Source organism: Epinephelus lanceolatus, chromosome 20, assembly GCF_041903045.1.
Source record: "Epinephelus lanceolatus isolate andai-2023 chromosome 20, ASM4190304v1, whole genome shotgun sequence".
Lineage (NCBI taxonomy): Eukaryota > Metazoa > Chordata > Actinopteri > Perciformes > Serranidae > Epinephelus > Epinephelus lanceolatus.
The window spans coordinates 9,860,332-9,885,113 of NC_135753.1; the positions used below are offsets into that span (position 1 = coordinate 9,860,332).

At 39.5% G+C, this 24,782-nt stretch overlaps 2 protein-coding genes across 3 annotated transcripts in view; one reads left to right on the plus strand and one right to left on the minus strand.

Moving 5' to 3' along the window:
* Window positions 1–11,048, plus strand: part of drosha (drosha ribonuclease III) — a 161,683-nt gene extending 150,635 nt beyond the window's left edge. For both annotated transcript variants that reach the window (XM_033638985.2, XM_078162497.1), the window contains one exon: window positions 9,507–11,048. In XM_033638985.2, the coding sequence (XP_033494876.2) occupies window positions 9,507–9,637 (131 nt within the window). In that variant the 3' untranslated portion in view covers window positions 9,638–11,048. The remainder of the gene's footprint in view (window positions 1–9,506) is intronic.
* Window positions 11,049–14,595: 3,547 nt separating this feature from the next.
* Window positions 14,596–24,782, minus strand: part of LOC117264661 (cadherin-6) — an 83,044-nt gene continuing 72,857 nt past the window's right edge. The window contains exons 9-12 of the mRNA XM_033638809.2: window positions 22,938–23,059; window positions 18,705–18,822; window positions 18,195–18,446; window positions 14,596–15,141 (exon numbers count right to left, since the gene is read on the minus strand). Of these exons, the coding sequence (XP_033494700.1) occupies window positions 14,639–15,141; window positions 18,195–18,446; window positions 18,705–18,822; window positions 22,938–23,059 (995 nt within the window). The 3' untranslated portion in view covers window positions 14,596–14,638. The remainder of the gene's footprint in view (window positions 15,142–18,194; window positions 18,447–18,704; window positions 18,823–22,937; window positions 23,060–24,782) is intronic.

Below are 24,782 nucleotides of genomic sequence, written 5' to 3' on the forward strand. Positions count from 1 at the left end.
ACCTCGGTCCTTGAGAGGAATTACTGCATTGTTGATAAACAAAAGACCTGAGCCGAGCTAAGTGCGTTAATGCCTTAACCAAAGGTTATCAGTATGCAGAGCGCACCATTTCTCAAAGGTGCTTTTCTCCAGAACGCCAGACAGCTGAGAATTCTCAATATGTCTTTGCAATGCCCAACACAGACTGAAATGAAAAGCCTTGTGTATTCTTCAGCAACCTTATTCTTTGACGCCTGCTCTTGTGCCGCATGTTAAACAATGTAAATGGCCGAAGCTGTTTTTTTTTTTTTTTTTTTTGCTCCTCTCGAGTGGGTTATTCACAAGTCATCTCCTAGGGGAAAATGCTGGTGATTTCCATATTTTAACTGCAATATGTAGTTTTCTCTCCAAGGCTCACCAAGTGTTCCTTACTCACTGAAAGCATATTGAAATAGACTGTGTGCATCCATGCATGTGTGTGTCTGAAATTTCCCTCGGAATGATAGTGCGTCCTTTCTTCAGGATTTTTTTTTTTTTGTTTGATCCGTCTCCTTTTTAATAGGATATAGCCCTTATCTTGCACTTTTCCTCTCTGTTGCCATCATGACGAATTAGAGTGTTGCAAGACGAAGAATATGTCCTCCTCTTCTATTCACAAGTCAAACACATATGTGTCTGATTTACTGGGTATTGTGTTCTCACATCAAACACAGCCACTGTGCACTTACCAGAAATGATTGCAAATTTGACAGCTCTTCTTCCTCTACTTGGCAAATTGCACCCGAACATGTATTAACACCAAAGGTAACTTATGGCCATAGGTCCTTTTGCTTACTCCACAACACATTTAACGTCTGATATGTGATGTCTGATATGCGATATGTGCCGTTGGTAGCTAGCTAGCTAGCTAGCAAGCTAGTGTTAGCATTCACTTTATCGTTCTTACAGAAGTTATCCAATAAACAAACTGATGACTTATATCTGACAACAGTATAGTGGTATTGAAACAAACACATGCATAACTTAACTTACATTTATACAGTGTGTCAGTGTTCAGTGTGGTAGTGTCTACTTTTGGTTGCTACATCTAAAGTTTGAAATGTGTTTGTGGTCCTGCCTCTTGAACTTTATGACTGTCATGAGTGCACCATTCGGATACTCATGATGCACTGCATTTTTCCATATTCTTCAGTAAACCATAGACAATATGAAATAATGGACATCGCTACTGTGACGTCACCCATTTGTTTTTGGACTCCTGTTTTGGAGTCTTGAGTTTGACATTTGGCTGTTGTCATCTTGGATATTTGGAACTAGAAGTGACCATATTTGGACAAGAGTGGGGAGCTAACTCTACCGCTAGCTGCTAGCTGTGTTAGCCTTGTGCATTCAAATCTATGCTTAACTCTGATAAAACTTTACACTAATTTTTGCCAGCAAGAAACGAGTTGTAAAACCATTAAAACAAAATGAGCTTACAAAGAGAAAAACCGTCTCCTTAGAGGGTCTTTTAGCACAACTGAACACTGTAAAAAACTTTTTTAGATGACCAAATCATTACAGTTAACTTTGATGAACTGAAAAAACACTGAAACAGCAACAGCTCATCACCTTGCTAGTAACTTGTCAACAGATGGCACTCTTCTGTTACACAAAGTAGTCAGGTCCCTGAATTATCCATAACGCCTTGATAACATTTAATGGGTGAGTCATATAGAATGTCGCCCCCCCCCTTGAATGGGGCAATTACATTTAGACAGGGTGACCATATTTTGATTTCCAAAAAAGAGGGCACTCATCCCGGCCACGAGATAGCCTACTTAAATGATACTCGCAGTTTACTCAAAGATGCCTTATAATTTTAATGTATTTAAAGTTTATATGTATGGATATAAAATTCAGTTATATTACAAAAAAATATCTCTCAAAGACAGAAATTCAGATAGGCCCCAATAGGGGACACACAAACACCACTAGAGTGTGGCTAACTGATCCGAGCCTGACGGGTCCCGACGGTAGGCCTACCCGACGGGTCGGGCCGGGTTCGGTCAAAAATGTATAAATTGTTTTCGGGCTCGGGTCAGATTCGGTCAGCTTTCAGTGAAAATCTAGTGTAAAAATAAATAAAATCCTATTGTCTGTCCTGTTTATTGCATAGGGACTGTTATTTACGTGACAACACCTGAACAGAGAACACACACACACACTGGCTGTTTGTTTCTACCTCTCCCCTCTCTGGAAGCCTCGGACCTTCCGCCGCCCGCCTCCGTCTTGATTAAACGCTGAAAATAAAATAAAAGAGGGAGACAGGTTTTCTCCTATTTTATCTTATTTTGTTTTATTTATCCCTCTCCTCTACCTGGAAGCGTCAGACCTCCCGCCTCCCACTCCCGTCTCAAACACGGAGGTCTCCCTCTCTGCGGAGCACCCACGGCGCACACCCAGCCTGTTAAATAGCCTGTAACCATAACAACTGTGTGACACAAACTCAGTGCTTTAGTAATTAAATAATGTCGGGCTCGGTTCGGTTTCAGACATAACAAAACAGAATGACTGTCGGGTTCGGGCAGAAATATGCGGCCGTGCCGCACTCTAACACACACACGCGGAAAACCGGACATTATCATCAATTTATAAACACCCCCCGGACGCCCCGGACAGGACGTGAAAAGTGGACATGTCCGGGCAAAAGAGGACGTTTGGTCAGCCTAGATTTAGAGATCAAAACCATTCATGTACCAGGAAATATGGTTTTGACACTTACGCATTGGCACTTCATTTTTCAGCCCTTAAGTGTGAACACTTCTGCACTTGAAATACCTAGTTTAAGTACAGATGTATCTGATTTGAGACACAGCATAAGATACTACATGGCCTTTAGTTGTTCACAGCCACTTTATTCTGCCAACCAGTGTAAGAATGTTCTGTAACACACTGAGGCCAAATACTATTCAGTCCATAAAGTGACAGAATAGTGAAAACATACCACACAGTTTCTTTAGAACTCAAGGTAACATGTTTAAATTGTGTTATTTTGTCCGACCAACAAAGAGGGCAGCATTTCTTACATTTCTAACTTGATAAATGACTTAAATGTTAAATAAATTCTAATAATTCCCAAACATTCAATTGTTTAATAGAAGAAACACACAAAAAAGGTTCAGACTGTGCTCTTTATTAGACAGTAGATGAGGCATTCTTTAAATAAACTGTTGGAGTGATGGGGTTTCAAACGCCTGATTTGGTAACGAAGAACTTATCAGCACCAGAGAGTGATTTGAGCACAAACCAGATGGATAATGTGTCGCTCCAACATGTGAGAACCATTTTTACTTCTCCTCCTGCGGTGTGTTTCTCCGACCGTGGATATGGGTCTGCAGCAGCGGGACGGAAGCCATTTCCGGAAAACACAATATCCACACCAGATAGCCTAGTCGAATAGTTGGCTCAAACCCTAAGGCGCCATATTATCAGTTGTGAGTCCACTGTCTGGACAATAGTAATAATTAAATTTTCCCATTTATCAGAGGATAATATACACTATCTGCAGTGCAGGCCCTAAGTATTTAGACAGTGACACATTTTCTGTTGTTTTGGCTCTGTGCTGCAGCACATTGGATTTTAAATGAAACAATATGTGAGGTTAAAGTGCTGACTCCCAGCTTTAAGGTTGTTTAAGGTTGTTTACATCTATACACAGCAAACTTGCACACTTTCCAAGGTTAGCAGCAAAAAAATCAACCTAAACAACCAACCAAAGAAGACAGGGTGTTAATAAAAAGAAAGCAGAGTGAACTGATGACCATTAATGACCAAGTAGTTCTTGGAATAGTCAGTGTATTGTTTGAGATCAGACTGAAGTCAACAAGTCTGCAGAAGCTGACAGAGCTTTACCAGTGAAAATGCAAGTGTCTTCTGATGTATGTGGGTCATGGACTCCTGCAGACGTTCACAATCAGATATTAAATATGATTACTTTATTTAAACGTTTGCTAATTAGTCCAATATCCTTTGGCCCTTTAAATTTGAATACTGTGTTTAAAAGCTGCAATTCTTCCACCGTTGAATTAAAGCTGAAAGTCAGAGTTGTTACCTTCCGTCTTATTTCAAACTCAGCATGCTGAAGTACAGAGCTTTAATAATAATAAAAAAAAAATGTGTTACCGTTCAGTCACTTACAAAATGCACTGTGACTAATAAACCACTGGCAGAAAGGCCAGTATGAAAAACATTGTGGCTACTCTCCATTTTCTCTCCATTTTCCATCACAGACTGACTTTAAAACTTCTATGGGAAAAAAGTATTTTAATTTGTTTAGGTTTGCATGGTCATGGTCAGCGACCGGAAAAAACTGCACAGTCAAATTTGTGTCTCAGCGAGTTGACACAAACCACCGGGCAGCTGTCATGCGTGCTGTTTTAAATTGAAGTGTGCAGTGGGTAGACCCAGTAATGTAAACACTTAATGGAAAATTACCTAAGCTCTGAATAACAAAATTACAAACAGTGCTGCCTGGTGGGTCATTGGGTTGAATCCTGCTGTCAGGGCTGAAAACCAAAGCCAGTCGGCACTTTCCAGTTAAATCCAGGTATCTCTAAATTGGGTGAATTTGTCACTTAAACTGAAGGATTATATGCTCCTTTATGGGCTGTGAAATTATCTGTTGAGCTGAAATGATTAGTTGATTTATTGATTAGCTGATTGACAGAAAAAAAGCAAATAGTGAACAAATGGCTCCCTTAAAGAGAAGTTTTGCTGCTTTTCTCTGTTTAAGATTGTTGTAAATTGACTGTTGGTTAAACAAATCAAGTTTAAATATGTCATCTGGGACTCATAGAACTTGTAATGGGCAAATGTCCCTATTTGTTATACTACACAGATTGAACAATCAATGGATAGATAAAAGAAATAATCAGTTTATAATCAGAATAATTGTTAGATGCACCCAGAGCTAATTAGTTGACTTATTAATTTGCAGAAACAATACAATCATTGTTTCAGTCATTTTATTAAGTTAAAATGAAAAGAATCTTTTGGTTGCAGTTTCTCAATTGAGTGAGGTTTGCTGGTTTTCTAAGTTGTCTGTGATTGTAAGTTGAACATCTCTGGGTTTTTACTCCTGGTTGGACAAAACTAGTAGTTTGAATAGGTCTGTTTTGGCTTTAGAGAGTCGAAGTGAGCATTTTTCAATATTTCCTGACATTTTTTAAAGCTATAGTGCATAATTTCTGTCGCCTCCCAGCGGATAATGCGTTATTACAACTAATAAGCCAGCGGCATTTCCATGTACACAGAGTAACACTCGCCAGTCGCCACACACCGTGTACACAGAGTAACACTCGCCACACTCCATGTACACAGAGTAACACTTGCCACACACCATGTACACCGAGTAACACTCGCCACACACCATGTACACAGAGTAACACTCGCCAGTCGCCACACACCGTGTACACAGAGTAACACTCGCCACACACCATGTACACAGAGTAACACTTGCCACACACCATGTACACAGAGTAACACTCGCCACACACCATGTACACAGAGTAACACTCGCCACACACCATGTACACAGAGTAACACTCGCCAGTCGCCACACACCGTACACAGAGTAACACTTGCCACACACCATGTACACAGAGTAACACTTGCCACACACCATGTACACAGAGTAACACTCGCCACACACCATGTACACAGAGTAACACTTGCCACACACCATGTACACAGAGTAACACTTGCCACACACCATGTACACAGAGTAACACTTGCCACACACCATGTACACAGAGTAACACTCGCCACACACCATGTACGCAGAGTAACACTCGCCAGTCGCCACACACCGTACACAGAGTAACACTCGCCACACACCGTGTACACAGAGTAACACTCGCCACACACCATGTACACAGAGTAACACTCGCCAGTCGCCACACACCGTGTACACAGAGTAACACTCGCCAGTCGCCACACACCGTACACAGAGTAACACTCGCCACACACCGTACACAGAGTAACACTCGCCACACACCGTGTACACAGAGTAACACTTGCCACACACTGTGTACACAGAGTAACACTCGCCACACACCATGTACACAGAGTAATACTCGCCAGTCGCCACACACCATGTACACAGAGTAACACTTGCCACACACCATGTACACAGAGTAACACTCGCCAGTCGCCACACACCGTACACAGAGTAACACTCGCCACACACCGTGTACACAGAGTAACACTCGCCACACACCATGTACACAGAGTAACACTCGCCACACACTGTACACAGAGTAACACTCACTACACACCGTGTACACAGAGTAACACTCGCCACACACCGTGTACACAGAGTAACACTCGCCAAACACCGTGTACACAGAGTAACACTCGCTTCACACAGTGTACACAATGCTACACAACATGGCGAACACCAGGCTGCTAACATTACATTACGTTCATAGCACCATTTCCAAGAAAATAATAAAGTACTAGGTCCAGTACATGTAACAGCAACTCTTACTACTCATAATATAATTATAAACCAAGTCACTTACTTATCCAACAGCAGCAAGGCAACATTTGTGTCTGCCCTCAGCCCAGTTTCTTCCTTCAGGGCACTCCACCAAGGAAAAGCGACGCCAATACAAATCCTTGTTTGCCTTCTCTGTCGGTCACTTTCCTTCTTTGCTAATAGACCTTCAGCCGAACGTCCAGGCTTTTTCTTTGTGGTAGGATCCACTTCTGAACCATGTCTCGGCTGCTTCTCCGCCATCTTTCTCTTTCTACCTGCGCTCTACCTCTTGCTATGAGTCTCTCCGCTCTTCCCCCCCCTGCCCTTCATTTCCTGTGCGCCAGCGCAGGAATGTCGCCGGTCGACACGCAAACTAAAAATGATATATATTGAAAAATACTACAAGATGTTAGAGGAGCCAATCGGCTTAATCAGCTTTGTGTCATCTCCTCTAGTAGTGACTTGGGTGAAACGGACATTTACGGACCTGTAGAAGTTACGCACTATAGCTTTAAGGTAAAACAGTTCGGCCCCACAGAGGTTAAAGACCCTAACTCACCAGTGTTGAATTGAGAGAAATGACTTTAAAGTTATTTTGTTGTCCAGCTAAATAAATTGTAGGTATAATGTTTGAATTGTGACAGTTATTAGTTTTTGTTATGAAGTTATTTATCTAAAGACATTGAGCTCAAACTTGACCTCTGGCCCATATTCGTAATTGAAAGTACTCAGTATTTGCATCATCTACTCTGCAAAATAATACAGGGTCATACCAAGGCTAAAGGCATTAACATCTGTGTGATCTCTAACTTTGTTTTTGATTACACTAAGCAGTTTGCTGTGTGATGATAAATACGACCTAGATAGAATCTAGTGATCTATCATCTGACTTTTAATATAATATGAATATCAGTAAATGCATTGGCATGTGTTTTTTTTAGACCACTTTACTTTGATTGTCTTTTGATGGTACATTACCAACTCACATCATTAGGACCAAATTGGGTAAACTAATATTTGTATTGAATTAAAACAAACCTTACCATATTATAGTTGCAACACCAAAAACGAACTAACTTCACATGTGGGTCAACAAAGCTTTCAAAGGACAATGAAACAAAGGAAGAGAAACCTAAGGGAAGTTACGGGATTTTGCTTTGGTTTTCTAGAACTTTGCGTAAAAGGATACTGTGCCGATGTTTAGCCAGTTTTGTATCATGTGGGTAGTATGTGTAAATGAACTGTGGTATACTTCCCTTCATCTAACCCAGCTGGAACTCCTCTCCAGATTTCACCAAATGGGAGTTCCGCTGGCTCTCTTGGGCTGTCTCTCGAACAACAGGCTGTACCTAGCATTTTCGTATTGCCTGCTACCCATGCCGCCACAAGGGACAAATAGAGTACAGAAGCAGATCAAGAGAAAGACCCGCCCCTCTCTCTCTCAAAATCAAACTACTAAAATTTACGAAACTAATACTAGGCAGTGCTGATTGAATATAAATCAAGATTATGATACTGGACTGTGAAAACTGAGCTCAGACGGTTGCCTATTTCTCATCTCAAATGTTTTCAGAAACATGGTTTAGCTTACAGTTTAACTGTAATACGAGATTGTTTGCTGCCACCTGACCGATATTGTATCAAAACAGCCAAGCTCACATTTCATCATCCACCAGGGGGAGCGTTTATTGGTCCAGTGTGGCACAGTGAATTCTGGTAGTTGTAGGTTTTCTACCTCTTGAGCAAAAGCAAATGCCTCAGTCCTTTTTCTGTGTTTTCCTTTTGCACCAGTTTCAAAAGAATTTGTGTCTTTCTACTGCAGACAGCCTGGTTTTATGACCTTCTCTCCAACAGCGAAATACTTTTGTAGGCAAACATAACCCACAATTTTCCACAAAACCGATGTAGGAGACATGGGATATTTGTCCACTTGATAGAGCAGGTCTTTATTGTTCCAAAACGAGCAATGGCAGACGTTTGGGGGTTTTTAGCTAATGAGAAATGGACATTCTAGAGATGTATGGTTTTCACAAGACAGTGTAAAAGTGGCGTGACATGCAGTACCACTAATGACCACTAGGTGCTGGCCTAAAAGAAAGTGTTTCGGGGATTCAGTCAAAAATAGTAAATGTCTTTATTGAAATACAAAGTTTATTTTTGCAGCAACACATTACAGGTGCATTTAAGTTTGGGTGCACTTTCGAGTGTATTTCATTAATTGAAAGGCATCTGAGTCATTACAGTTGACACTTTTTTTTTTTTCACTCTCACAGCATCCACCCAGAGTCCCTCTCTATTTGTCCAAATTTGGGTTGTGTGGCTTCAGCCAAGTTGGCAGGGAGCAGAAAACCCAAGTGGAGGCTTCAGAACTTCATTTTAGAAACTAATGGCTGCTGTAGCCAACACTACCTTCATGTTTTTCTACAGTTTACTGGTTGTCAACAAGTAGTAGCATTTGTCAGCTATAAAAGAGGTCTGGCAGTCGTCAGCAGCAAGAGACAATTAAATAAACTTTTATAGATCATCTGTGATCCATCGGCTGGAAAATAAGAGTTTCTCTTGTCTCCTTCCTATATGTTAACATCCTATCAGCTTGTGTTATTTTCTCTGCTGTCACACTACACCATCTTATTACAGATCTCATTTAGAAATGTTCATTGTAATTATGCTATCAGATCTCATAGTCATTGTGCTGAAACCAAACAAGGCCTGTCTAATTTCTTGTTACTTCATCATTATTAATGAAATAACAACACGAGGGCAATTTAATCACAATACTGCCTGCAACATTTTCGCTCATTTGACCAAAGTGACAACATGACACTCGCTATGAAAACTATAGTCCGTGCAATTTGAGCCCTAAATTGCTGTCCTCGCCCAGTTGGAAACTGACCTTGTCTCTTCGCACCCCTGCCTCTTTGTCTCTCTCTCTCTTTCTCTCTCTCTCTTTATCTGTTCTCCTTGGTCGACTTCTCTCCGTTTCCCGCTCTGCCTCTCCCTGTACCAGATAACTTCCCACAGATGGCTCATCAGAAGCGCTTCATCGAGCGGAAATACAGACAGGAGCTGAAGGAGATGAGACGAGAGCGCGAGCGGCAGGAGAAGGAGACCGACGAGCCGGAGGAATGCAGGAAGTGACAGCACCTTCTTCGGAGGCCAATCAGGACCCGAATTCACATTAAGGAGCTCTGACTGCAGATGTGGCAGCTCTCCAGGCAAGAGTGATGCCACTAGTTGATGGTGGAGCTGTGATAGCTTAGCAGTGATAATTGACTGTTTCCCAAGTTCTACAGGAACATAGATGGGACACAAGGGAGGATTGGTTGGCTTGGTATAAAAGACTCTTCACCTGCAAAGTAACCATTTTTATATCAGTTACTCAGTGTGTTACCTTCAGTGAGTAAAGGAAGCTGTTTTTCTTGCATACCTCTGATGAATAGGGATTCCAAACAAAGGCAAATATTCTCCATGAATCTAAGTCATTTAGCGACAGCAGAACTAAGTCAAAACATCAGATTACAAACTCTCACACAACTTGTGCAGTATAATCAAAGTCTCATTTATCCAGCTGATGCTCAGAACTTCCTAAACACATGACTTTTCTGGTAAACATACACCTTTGAGTATCGCACCCTGAGTAAGCCTGACCATGTGTTAGTGAATGAGTGGAGTTCGAACGCACAGGTGTGCCAAGGCACGCTACTCTGCCGTGCATGAGACTGTTTGTACTGACATGTTTTAAATCAGTGATCCAGCCACAGAGTCCAGATTTCTCACTAGTCATTAGTTCAAGGTCCACATAGTTAATACATTCAGTGTCATACTTATGTTTGACCATGTCGTCAAGCTAGTTTACTGTCTCTGTCAAGGAGCTGGCCGTTCATCACTCACTCTACAACAGGAAACGGCACTTCAAAATAAAAGCTCTTTGCTGGAAATTCAGTGTACCTCAAAATATAAAGTGTGTTTTTTGACAAACTTGGGACCCCCCAGTTGGGAACCACTGTTTTAAATCTCCTTTTAGCCAAAATATTTGAGTACATGAGTGTAAATGGATGTCTTCATATAGATCCCAGCTTTCTTCAATTCATGAAAAATGTTTCCCTTTTTTGATTCTTTGTTCGAGAGTAACAACATTTTCTTAGCATATCCAAGGTAACATGTTGAGTAATTGATATACAAATGGTCATTTTGTGGCGAAGTATCCAGAGACTTAGGTGAAAGTAGTTTTTAGTCCACAATTTCCAAAGATAAAGCAGGACAGAAGGCAAAGAGAATTAGAAATAAAGCAAGACACTGTTATGTTTTATGCTGTTTGGTACTGTAGCACTGTCAAAGGTGGCCTTATGTTGTCTTATATTTATGTTTGTTGCTAAATCTTTAAATATTGACTCCATGAACTAACTTTTTAACCCAATACCACAACAGGAGCTCGTAATGTTACTGACACATGCCAAAAAAAAGGAAAGAGAACAAGTTTTTAAATTAAGTATGAGATGCTAAATGAACCATCAAATCTGTTATTGTAAATAAAGTTTCAGATCAACAGTTGAAAATCTGATTTTGTATTTATTGTAATCCTCTCCTGCTCAGCGTACCGCTAAGAGGCCTAAACCACAAAAAGGGTTGAGTCAATTATATTCAATCACCACAACGTCACCATCTGTCTCACATCTGCCACTCATCCTCTAATAATCAAAATGTGATCCCCCCCCCCCCCCCCCCCCTCTTTTTTTTTAACCTCTCTCCAAATCCGATTGGCTGTCTGACAGATCTTAATTATAGATTGTCTAATTAACAATTTCCTCAGCTCAGTCGCCTCTGGATCCAGCTATTTAACAACGGCCGTCACATGAATTACTATCTGACATGTAGAGTTGAGTCTTTTATACTAAGATTTATTGTAGATAATATATACATACCTGTGAGGGTGGTAAATTTCCTGCCTGCTAGCCTGTGGCTGCTATCACATTTCAGATAAAACTTAAATTATCCTCTGTAACCAGAAGAAAAAAGGGAGAGTAAGTCCACTGAAGCTGCTACACAAGTACATAAACCTGTCACATGATTAACCCTCAGTTTAATGCGTTATGTTATTTTGCAAGAACACCTCACAAAGAAACTAGAGAGGCTGATTTTAAAGATATTTAATCGTGTCATATAAATATTCAGTACAAAATATCACGTTTTACAAAGCAGATTGATGAATGGCCAATGATGTAGGGCCCCTTACACTACCACGACCTCTCAAATTGTTTCTACATTGACAAAACTCCACTGCTCAATCACATTGTCACCAACATAATATACCGTAGTAGAGGTGAGCCCCAGGGCCGACCGTGTCTACACATCAACAACCACAGATCTATTGTGTCTGGAGAAAAGAGAGCGTCACCATCTAGTTGCCTCAACTTAAAAAAACAAAACAAAAAAAAAAACAGAAGTGGCGGTGCGGTACGTTACGATGTGCAAACACTTTCTGTTATCTTAGCGGAGCATGGCGCCAATGCTTGGAGGCAATTATACTCTCCATAGGAAAACACAAGCACGTCTTCGTAATGGCGATATGCTGACACCCTGAATGAAGACGGAAAATAGTGAAGACTGAAGGAAGAAATGCTTTTGGTGAGTGCTGCTGTCATGTTGATTTCCATTTGAGACCTCACACTGTACCTTGAGGCAGAAAAGCAGTTTTTTCTTCGAGTGAAGGGTTTCTAAACCCATTAAATGCTTATCATGGCAACATTGCCGCAGTCTGAAATGGCCACTTGCACAATGGGAGCTCCAGCAACAAGCTAATAAACAAAACAAGGGGGCGAAAAGGAGAACACGTGTATACAACAGCCGAGCGTAAAGAAATTTTCCAACCACTGTGTTATCAGTTGGATTATTTAATGCGCTGCACAGTTGTCGCTGTCAAGCCTGATTCAGGGTACAGAGAGAAAACGTGTGCCACTGTTGCAATTATACCATTGTGTTTTGTTATTACTGTTTCAAATGTCTGATAAATGTCAGCCTCTTCTCAGGTTGGCCTTTTGTGAGTGAGGGCAGAGCTTGTTTTAGCTTTCTTCTTTATCATCCTGCCCTCCAAGTCCAGCAAGCCCCGTTTATTCCAGAACTGTTTATTCAGAGTTAGGAGGTCTTCAAGTAATTTGATAATATTGCTTTTTTATTTTGTTTTGAAAAATCACATTAAAATTGTTTGTGTTCTTGCTGCAGGATAATGTTTTGACCTTCTCTGGGAGCCAAGGACACACTTCTGGGTTTAAGAACCTTATTCCACACCACTCAAAGGTCAGGTGCCCCTTGATAAGCCCCTTTATGGAAAAGGCTGTTCGTCCCTCAGGAAATCAGGCCGGCGAACGCTTCGGACTGGCTTCATGTTCAACACTACATACAGTACATGTAATGAAGGGCAGGGGACAGTGTGAAATTGGAGGGACTTTAAAGGAAAATACTGGTGTTTTTATGCTTTTTGGCACATTTCCATTACTTAACCGCTATGTTACATTATTATACATTCGACTGTGCAGAGCAGAGCCCCCCTCAGGACACTAAGTTTTCATCAAACACATGTAGATTTCATCTGAGAAGGAAGGACCACTCTTATTTTAGATGCTTCTATATGTTTTTTTATGATTGTGACAAGAATCTGACCCCCAAATCAAGAAGACTTTAGGTCACTTCTCATTGCGTTATTTGTTCTCCCATTTTAAGGCTTTTGATTTACATCATAGACTTTGATGCTTTGTCACATAAAGTATAAAAGCTTTACAGATGGAAAGAGTCCAAGTTTATAAATGTGTGTATAATTCTTCTATAAATTCCAATTGAAGTATCATCGATGCATTGATTCAAATGCTCATTTTCCTGTTTTTTTTTTCATCGTCTGAACTGATAAAATGAGCCATTTCAGGGAAGAAAATAAAATTGCATGATCAATTTTAATGGTAACTGTCCACAAGATGTTTCACCTAGTCTAATTTGATGTCGCAGTTTCAAGCTCGGTGGCATCATTTCAGCACCGGGAGTTGATGTGACTTTGACTTACACCATGCTGTACAGAGTGAATCATTTACACATTTCTGTGGTCAAGCAAAAAAGTCCAACAAGACCAGTATTTTCCTCCAACTCAGCCTGGCGCACATTAGATTGGTGAATTTTTATCAGTGTATCGTAGGAAATAACACTATTCTGTGCACTTCATTTTTCAGCCAAAGAGCTGGCAGCACAGAGAAAAATGTTTCTGAAGACATTCAGCTAAATAAGGAAATATTTGGTATTTGGCTCACCTCACAGCGAATGCTCGAAGCTGTGTGGAGATGAAAATCAGATACTGCACAGATGACTAACTGGTGTGTTTGCAGATGTTTTTCGTGGCCGTAAAATCCACATTCTTTACCACAGCTTCATGTAAGCGTTAAATATCATTAGCCACTTGTCGACAGCAACGGGCCACGGCTGACGCAAATTTATCGATGCATACCTTCCCCACCCAATGTGTACTGAGATTTCTCATTTTCTCATCAGAGACGACAATATCATAATTTTCTGGTGAGTCTGTCTCAAGCACAACTGTGGATAAGTGGCTAATGTGAGGCAGACATCGCTGGAAGAGGGGATCATTTGGACGATAGAAATCCCTAGAAAAACAAAAGAACTGTACAGCGTATTGTATCATATTACCGTACGTACACAAGCTAAGATAGAACTCACAATATGCAGCATGTTTTTGTCCCAGAAACACTGAAAAATACATAGGCATATCTGTTGGTTTACAAAACTGCTTGTTGAACGTGTCCATCACACGCAGCTTTGGAAAAACAAAAAAGAAAAGTATCGGTATAGATATATTTGGGCCTCATGTACACCCCATATACACACAAAAAAAGTCTTGACACAAAGTCTCTTTTCACTGCACCCTGGCAAAAACGCAACTAACACTGACTGGACACACAAAGCCTACGTCTGGTCGCCGGAGGGACAACTGAATGGTGAGCAGTGGCGGTGGAAGAGCACGATGCTCGTTTTTCGGTCCTTTTGCCATTTTTCTCGCCACACATGCACCAGGATTGCCCACAAGTTTTGAACATGTGTTTTGTTTCACTTTTCTCTCCTTGTCTGTGTGCCAGGCTCTCGTTAGGAATCCCTGTCGCTGTCGTCGCCTCCGTACATGTCCGCCAGTTTCTTAAATCGAGGTCCCCACTCGCTCAGGTAGTTGTAGTCCTGGTCACCCTCAGTGGTCACCGACTCGAGTGAGCTGAGGGACTCTGCTACGGAGCCATTTCCCTCGTAGGCGTAGGTGGCCAGGGAGTCGTAAGGCGGCGCCGTTGGGTCACTGTCGTTGTCCTGGAGCCTCTGGTTGATGAAGTCCCTCACGTCCCCGTTATTGTCCCGGGTTGGGGGCAGAACCGGCCGTCGAACTGGAGGATAGAAGGTCTCGGGGACAATGTCCCTCCGCTGCTTGCTCTCCTCGATGGCCTCTGGGTTGCGCAGCGTGCCAATATCAAAGGCCTGAGTGTCCTCCTCTCCACCCCCTTCGTCATTGTAGCTGACAACGTTGTCTCTGACATCCTCTTTGGAGATGATCAGAGGCTCCTTCTTCCTCTGTCTCCTCAGGGCAGCAAACAGCACCACGATCACTACAGGGAGAACAAAACAAAGAGAACAAGTAACAGACTTTGGTGACTTTTGCTGTTGTTTCTCTGCTCCCTCTCCTTGTTCTGAAGGCCAGTGACTGTCCAGGGGGAATTGTTGATGTTGCATGAGTGTTCACTGATGTTCAGGGACTTTGTGACTTTGTAGAAACAGGCTCAGCTACCACAAGGATGCATTATGTATTTTTCCCTCCTCAGGGCCACTGCTGCTTAAGATCACAAAAGAATGCAGTTTAAGAACAAGTACACGGAGTGCTAGAAACACAACTTTCTGTACCATTATGTAGCATTGGGACATTTGAGCTGCGGTGTGATCACAATACACTTCAGGGTTTACGTGTAACAATCAGTAAGTGTATTTGATTTTTTAACGTTTATCGTTTTAAATTTATAACCATAAAAGAATATAGAATATCATACAATTTTAATTTAAAGAAGTCATAGTTAAGTAAGTCAAAAACTTTCATACATATGTTAGAGTATAGTATGTCATAAAAAAAATCCTAATAAAGATCAGCATGGTTTGCCATATGTCATGGAAACTGTAATTAAAAGAGAAAGTATAGTATGTCATGAACAATGTCATAAAAAGCCATAGTCCAGTGTGTCATGAAAAAGGTTTTAAAAAAGGTCTTACTAAAGTATGCCATGAAATGTTCATAAAAATGTCATGAAGATGTCATAGTATATTATGTCATATAAATTTCATTTTAAAAGGCCATAGTATAGTATATCATAACACTTTCATAAAAATGTGATAGTTTGTCATGAAAAATGTCATAAAAAGGTCATAGTATAACATGCCCTAGAATTTTTATATAAAAGTCATGGTATAGAAATTGTCATAAAAAGTCACAGAATAATTTGTTATTGAAAAAATTGTCCTAGAATATGTCATTATGTTTTCACAAAAATGTCAGTATGGTATGCGATGGAAAAATGTCATAAAAAGCCAAACTGTAGTCTTAAAAAAAATATAATAAAGGTTTTAGTATAATATGCCCTAGAATTTTCATACGAAAAGTCATAGTAGTTTTAAAAAAATCTGTTTAAAGAAGTCATCACATAGTATGTTATAAAGTATTCAAATATTCATAAAAATATTATAGTATTTCATGAAAAATGTCAAAAAAAATCATAAAAATGTCATAAAAAGTCATTGCATGGTGTCATGAAGATGTCATTAAAAAAAGGTCATAGTACAGTTTGTCATAGTTTATTATGTCATGAAAATGGTCATAAAAAGTCAAAGTACAGTATGCCATAAAATTTTCATAGAAATGTTACAGTTTACCAATAAGTTTTCATTAAAATGTCATGGTTTTGTACGTTGCAAAAAAATCATAAAAATTCATAATATGTCATGAAAAATGTTTTACAAAAAGTCACAGTAGCCTATAGTATGTCATAAAGTTTTCATAAAAATGTCAAAGTATAGTAAGTCGTGAAAAATGTCAGAAAAAGTCATAGTACAGTATGTCATTGAAAATTCATTAAAAAGGGGCATAGTATAGTATGTCGAAATAAATTGATGGTAAAAAGGTAATAGTGTAATATGCCACCTAAAATGTCACTAAAAAAATCATAAAAATGTACAACAATAGCAATTAACAGTGATCTGTCATGTTTTTTTTTTCTTTTGGTAGCATTATTCCCAGCCCACATCTCTATGAATAGCCATGGGAGAAATTTTCTATCACTGCACTACATTTTGATACCACATTATATGTAGCTACTTTTTCTGTCCCTGTTTTTGCATATTGTTGTTCGCATCTGCAAACTTTGTTTTATCCTTGTGTATTGCACTGCACCTTATATACAGATGGATAACAAATAAGTCTCTAATCTTATAAAAATGTCATAGAAAGTCAAAGTATAATATGTCATGAAATGTCAGTCTAGTATATCATTAAAAACATCATAGTATAGTATGCCATAGAAATGCTCTAAAACTGTCACAGAACAAAAATGTCATTAAAAAAGTCATAGTTTGGTTTGTCATATAAAAATGTCATAGTATAGCATTCAATACATTCATTAAAAAAGTCATGGTATGCCAGTATAGTGCCAGAACAATGTTATTTAAAAGAAAGTTGTGTCAAAATGCCATAAAAAAGTCAGTCTTGGAAGTATGTATGGGGGTGTACATTAAGAATGTTAAGTAGGTGATTACAGTCCTTCATTTGTCTGATGCTTTCGAAGCTGACGTGGCCTCTTTGGATGAAGTCAAACATGAATCAGTGTCTCTCTGTTTATCTAGCTGAAAGCCTTCTTCAATAGATGGCTTCTAACGATGGCAGGTCATTAAAAAATATGGTGATTGAAGCTAATTTGAATGTGCCTTGGAAACTCTATGGGCATAAAGCTAGTTTTGTAAAACATCTTGACTTGGGTCATGGTGCACTTCTTTTTGAGTCTTTAGAAATTGAATTTAAGCCCCTCACACGGCAGACATAAATTCCCCTGAAGTGCTATTGCTGTTTTATCCTGGAGAGGACAGATTCTCAATATTCTGATATGACTGAGGTTGAAAAGTTTTTTGTATTTGCAGGAAGTCAGCCATGCGTGATGCAAGAACCAGAGACCACTGGAACATTTGTACCTTGTTAGGACTTAAGAGACAGATAGTAATAGTGTTTCCTAAGCTAATGCATCTGCAGTAGGCACACATTTTATGCAAAAATGTACTAACCTAAAGCACAAAGTTGCTCTGCAATAAAGCACAATGCTCCATCCCCCCACTGAGATGCTGTAGATCTTTGCTGCTTTGCTGTTCAAATCAAATTAACATGTCAGCTGTGGTCACTGGCAGAATTACCCGCCCACAGGAAGTGATGAATCAAATTAAGGAGTGAAATTCAAAACTGTCTCTTTATCACCTGCGAGAGGTGCTTTGCTACAGTAGGAAGCTCTCGAGTGTGGCTTTAAGAAGCGCTCAAATCTAATTTTCAGTGAAGCCACCCGGGTTAAATAAAGCTCAAATTAAAAAACAAATGTTTGCAAGATGGAGATGCAGGTGGTTGCCTGTGTTTACTCACTGAGCAGAATGATGACACAAAGTAAAATGGCCACCAGGGCTCCCGTGCTGAGTCCCGCCCTCGCTGTGAGCGCCTCGGCGTTGCACAGCTTCATGTTTCCCTCGTGGTCGCAGGTGCACACTCTGATGGTCAGGGTGTTGGTGCTGCTTTGCATCGGGAACTCTCCATCAGAAATGACCACAGGCACGTGGTAGATGCTCTTGTGCAGACTGTTGTAGCTGTTCCTCTGAGTCAGGATCCAGGCCGTGTTGTCTGAAAACAACAGGATGTCCGGTTACCACGCAGCAATCAACAACCTGAATGAATATTTCAATAAACTCCAAGAGAAATTTCATTTGGTCTGTGAATGCGCTTTTAGTGCTGCGAGAAGAAAAACTATAAATCACATCATGTGCAGCGCAGCACGAGATGTGGTTAAGTTTAACAACAGGTATAAGTGCCTTATGGGAGCATTATACAGAAGAGTGAAGTTAATGTGATGGCCACAAGCATCAGCTGAGAGTGTATTACCTTTGTTATCGCGGACAGAGAAGTTGGCCTTCCCAGCAGCCTCTTGTGCGAGACTGAAGAAGAACCGGTGTCCTCCGAGTGGCTCGTCAGGATCTGTGGCGCTTATGGTTTGTATCCTCTGAAATAAGAAACAGACAAGAGAGCAACATGTAAATCTAAGAATATGCTGTACTGAAGGCCAGCTGCATTTGCATCGCCCACCATGGCTTAGAATAAAAGAAATAGCTAACATAGTATAAACATTTTCACACGTTTCTGATTTCTGTTGTCTCACAGTATACATTATGATGCCATATCTGGCCAACACTAGCTGTAAACCATCTAATTAACAAAGATACCAACAGAACAAGCTTGTTATTGGCGTGTATTTGCATGTTAACATCAGCTGTTCACTCTGGTTAAAGGGGCAGATTGGTCCCTGGGGATTTCATAAAGACAAACAGTTAATGGCTCGCTAACAAGTAATGAACCTCAACATTCAAAATGCTTATACATGTACACACAATACTTTACAGTGTTATCATGGTTGCCTGGATACGTCAGCAAAGCAGGGATGGAAACTAAGTAAGTATATTTACTCAAGATCTGTACTTATTATTATTTGGCAACTATAGTTACTTTACACACCACAAATTATTAATACAACATGTAGTCGACTAATAGATCGTATCTTACTATATAATGACGAAAACTCTGTCTGTGTGTGTGTGTGTCTGTTCCACGTTTTTCTCCTCACTGACTTGGTCAATCCATGTGAAATTTGACACAGTGGTACAGACATGAAACTTTGCACAGAGATGCCTCTCCTCATGAGAAACAAATTTGCCTCAAGAACCCATAACTTCCTTTTATATAGATTTTCCGCCATTTTCAATTTTTTGAAAAACACTTAAAATCGATCTCTTCCTAGGAAGTTTGACCGATCTGCATGAAACTCGGGGAACATAATCTAGGGACCAATATCTAAAGTTCCCTCTTGGCAAAAGTTGGAAAACTTACTAAAACTGAGCTTCTATAAGGCAATGAATATTGCGGAGGGCGTGGCTCATCACATAAAGGTGTATAACATCTCAAGGGTTTCACCGATCACCACGCAACTTTGTAGACATATGACCACACATAATGTGAGGGGACCCCTCCATTATTGACCCGATCAGACAAAATGGGGGCGCTAGAGAGCTAATTTCTTATCTAGGCCTAACCACCATATCGATTTTTACTAAACTTGGTAGATATGTAGAACAGGACGCCTCAAGGTGACTGGAGAAATTTAACTCCAATTGGCAACTGGGTGGCGCTATAACAACAGAAAAATGCTTAAAAATGGCTAAAATGTGACCAATCACTGTGGCTCCCCCTGTGGACGAATGTTTGGGGGTTTTTTTCTAATTTTTGGTATGACTAAGTCATGGTATGGTATGCTGTACATAATCACGGAAACTGTTAGTGTGTCATTCTGTCAGTGTGTCATTCTGTCTGTCCCACGTTTTTCTACTCACTGACGTGGTCAATCTATGTGAAACTGCACATAGGCATTGAGGATTGGCATAGGTAGAAGGTGACAAAGCTACCAATGAGTATGGACTAGTTATTTGTATAGGTTAAACCAGTGGTTCCCAACTGGTGGGTCACAGTCCACAAGTGGGTCCCGGTTCCATTCTGAATAGACCACAAGCAACTTGTGAATGTGCTAAGTTTGTAAAAAAAATAAATAAAATAAATAAATAAAAAGAACCCACTTTATTTTGACGTACAGTAAATTTCCTGCTGAAGAGTGAGTGACTCATGGACAGTTACTTGACAGACACAACAAACTTGTTCAACGACATGGCCAAATGCAAGTATGACATTGAATATATCAAACTATGTGGGCCTTGCAGTGATGATTAAAGAGAAATATAGACCCTACGGCTGGACCAGTTGGGAACCACTGGGTTAAAGCTATAGTGCGTAACTTCTACAGGTCCGTAAATGACCGTTTCACCCAAGTCACTACTAGAGGAGATGACACAATGCTGATTAAGCCGATCGGCTCCTTTAACATCTCGCAGTATTTTTTAATATATATCATTTTTAGTATGCGTGTAGACCAGCGACATTCCCGCACTGGCACACAGGAAATGCTTCCTCACAACAAGAAGGGAGGGGGAGGAAGAGCGGAGGTAGAAAGAGAAAGCAACATGGCGGAGAACCCAAAGAAGCGGCTGAGACACAGTTCAGAAGTGGATCCTACCACAAAGGCAAGTGTTACTTTGTGTACACGGTGTGTGGCGAGTGTTACTCTGTGTACATGGAAGTGCCGCCAGCTTATTAGTTGTAATAACGCATTATCAGCTGGGAGGCGACAGAAGTTATGCACTATAGGTTTAAGTTACCCAGCAGTACACACAGTAGTAAGAATTAGCCCCACCTTTTACAGCTCCAACATTAAAATGATGCTTACACCTGAATGCGTCACTATGTATAATCCAATTATATAATATATATTATTTTTAAATAATACATTCTGCATAATGAGAACTCTTGGTACATTATGAAAAACCCTTTTGATTCTTTTGATCTGAGGACCCTGGGACTAAAGGAATATGAATAACTTACAGGGTAATCGAGGAGGTAGCCAACAACCCCGGTTTTATTCATCTGAAGACCTACTATAAAAAATGAACTGCTTGGCAACCATAGCAGGCCTCTAATTGAGACAGGCCTTGATTTGTCAACATGTGTAGCCACACCAGGCCAGCAAAAGGGACTGGGTCTTTAAATGGGACTAGGCTTTTAACTGAAGTTTTATGGTATTTACGTAAATGATAAATTCTCTTTCCCCCACAGCAGCTGAGGTTCAGTATCTGAAAGATAATCTTCTGAACAAACTTTTTATCTTTGCTTAATATTCCATAGTGCAAGTCTAACAAGTCAGGGCTCGGGTCATCATGCTTTCTCTGAGCCCACACAGCGACATTTGGTTCAGTCCCCAGTGCGAACACAGAATGTGTGGTGCAACTGGCAAGTGATAGTGAAACTGAAGACTCAGAGTGTCAAAGTTTATGTGTTATGTGTCACAGCACTTTGGGTTTCTAATTCAGGAGACATGGCAGCAGTGCAACTGAGGAGACAACTGTCAGACTGGGAGTGTTAAACATAACATGCAAATAGTTGATAGTGCAGCTGTTTCTTCACAAACTTCTGTTCTACAGCTGTGTTTGTGTTCTTGACATCTTTTATCTTTATTTGGAGGAGGAAACTGATCCGTAAGGTGTTTTTATCATCATGAAATTTGAGCTTTAAAAAGCTATCCCACCCATCTAGTACTTCCTCTAGCTTAAAACACAAGTTACAAATGATCTCTGATGTCTGCTGATAAGGGTGCTATCACACCTAATCTGTTTGGTTCAGTTTAAACGAACTCAAATCCATTTATGTGGTTAGTACAGTTCACTTGGGTAGTGGGAAAGCTGTCAGTCGAGCCGTGGTGCAGACCAAACAAGCGAACCGAGATTGCACAATAAGGTGGGTCTTAGTCCGCTTCCAAATGGACTCTGGTGCAGTTTGCTTGTGGTGTGAAAGAAAACCAAGCAACCACAGGATTTTATAATAACAACTGATCCTGATAAAAGCCACATATATCCCACAACTGATTTATGCCAATGCATACATGTAACCATAGTAACACATGCACGTCAGTGAGGGTGTTTCCCCTGGTAAAAAGGCTGCTAAAACTGCCATCATTGTTTGACAGTGATCCCACAGTAATAAGCACTGAAACATTACTCTACAAGATGGCTTCTTTACATTGTCTCTTTGTAGGATATTATTAATCAATGGCATGTTATGAGTAATGACAATCAGTTATTTCTCTATGAGTTTAAAATAAAAACACTTTAGAAGCATGAAAGTGCTGCTGCATGAACGTCTGTCACCAGAATTTGATTTCCCCATGTGGGTCCTGATGATGCAGGATGACAAACACCAAAACTGTCCAAACAATGAGTCACCTGTCACTCAATTGAACTTCATGTTTACTCCTCTTGGTTTGTTTGCAAGAAGTCAGTGTGAACAGGAGCTGAAACAAAACTAAAATGCAACAATGTTTCTGTTTTACCTTTGCTGCGACCAAATGAAGTGAACTACAGGTGTGAGAGCACTTTTTCATGCTGAACAGGAAGCGGACAAGTAATCCTAACGGAGAGGTCGAGATGAAACCATGGCTACTGCTTTGTGTTTGGTTGTACCAACCTGATTAGCTTTGGCGTTCTCACACACAAATGTCTCGTAATTGGTGGCAAATGTTGGAGCGTTGTCATTGACGTCCAGCACACTGACATACACAGGCACGCGGCTGATCTGGCGCGGGTTGTCTAGGAAACACAAAGGTGGGAAGAGTGAATTTACACAGATAATTATTTCTTCGCCTAACAAAAGTGTGCCATAATGCATGTGGGTGTGTGTGTGTGTGTGTGTGTGTGTAGCTATTGTCTGTTTCCATGTAAACAGAATGGACGTATTGTTAGACAACAGCGTAATTGTGATATTTAAATTGTTCTTGACAGCATCACAAATGTATGTGACATGTAACTGAATATATATAAATAACTCACATGAAGAAATACAATTAAGGTGCATGCATGTTTGATTAGTCTCTACATGCACTCCGTCAGTATAAATATATTGAAAAAATAAAGATCAGTGAAAAGAGTCATAGTTGGTATGACATGAGAAAGTAAGAAAAGTTTGTAATAATATTCCCAGTGGCATTTGCACTGAAGCAACTGTTCTCTCTCTGGGATCCACACATTTTTACATAGTGACAACACAGAAATACACTTTTTGTGAAATATGATTTGGGGGTGAATTTTATTCTTGCATTGCTTTGTATATTACTTTATTTGAACTGATGCTGTCTTGGATTTTGGTAAAATAAAGGAACCTACAGAAGCGCGCCTTGTTGAATAATTCTGTCATTTATAAAGAACAGTTTTGTAAAAGTCATAGAATAGTATTCCAGAAAATTTAAATAAAAATGTCATTATTAAAAAATGTCATAAAAAAGACACAAAAAAAGCCATAGTATAGTAAGTCATAAAAAATTCATTGAAATAGTCATTGCACAGAATAACATTAAATTTAATTTTTTTTAAAAAAAAAGTCATAGTATAGTATGTCATAACATAAAAAATGGCATACCATAATATGTAAAAAAAAATAAATAATTTTAAAAGTCATGGTATAATATGTCATAAAAAAATAATTAAAAAGCTCACACTATAGTATGCCATAAAAATTTAGTTTAGTTTTAATTTCATTTAAAATGTCAGTGTAGTGTGTCATAATTTAAAAAAAAATGTTATATAGTATAATTTGTTATAAATTTATAAATTTTCATATACAATGTCATAGTATAGTATCTCATAAAAAAACATCCATATCCATCCGTATAGTATGTTATCAAAATTTCATTACAAAGTAAAAAAAAAAACTCAAGAAATATATTTTAAAAAGCCATACTATGGTATGTCATGAAAATATAATTAAAAAGTCACGATATAGAATGTCGTGAAAATCTAAAAAAAATTAATAGTATAGTTTGCCATAAAAAATATTTTTAAAAAAAGTCATACTATGGTACGTAACAGTATGGTATGACAAAAAAAGTCATCAAAAGTCATAGTACAGTATGCCATAAAAAAATCATAGTATAGTATGTCATAAAATTTTCATTTCATAGTGTAGTATGCAATAAAAAGTCATAAAAGGCCATAGTCTAGCATGTCATTAAATCTATCTAAAAATTCAATTACAAAAGTCAAAGTATTGTATGTCATAAAAATGTAAAAAAAAAAAAAAAAAAAAAAAGTCATAGTATAGTATAGTATGTCACAAGGCAAGTCAAATGAATTTGCAAATGGGTATAGTAATTCTTTTTAAAAGAAAAACTCAGAGCAGCATATTGGTGAGTGCAACATGACTGACGTACTAATAAAAATAAAGCTGTGGACATTATACTGAATTCATCACTACAACCAGCACAAAGCAGGAAATGTTGAGTTTACAGTGGATTAAAAAAGAAGCAGACGTGGAAAC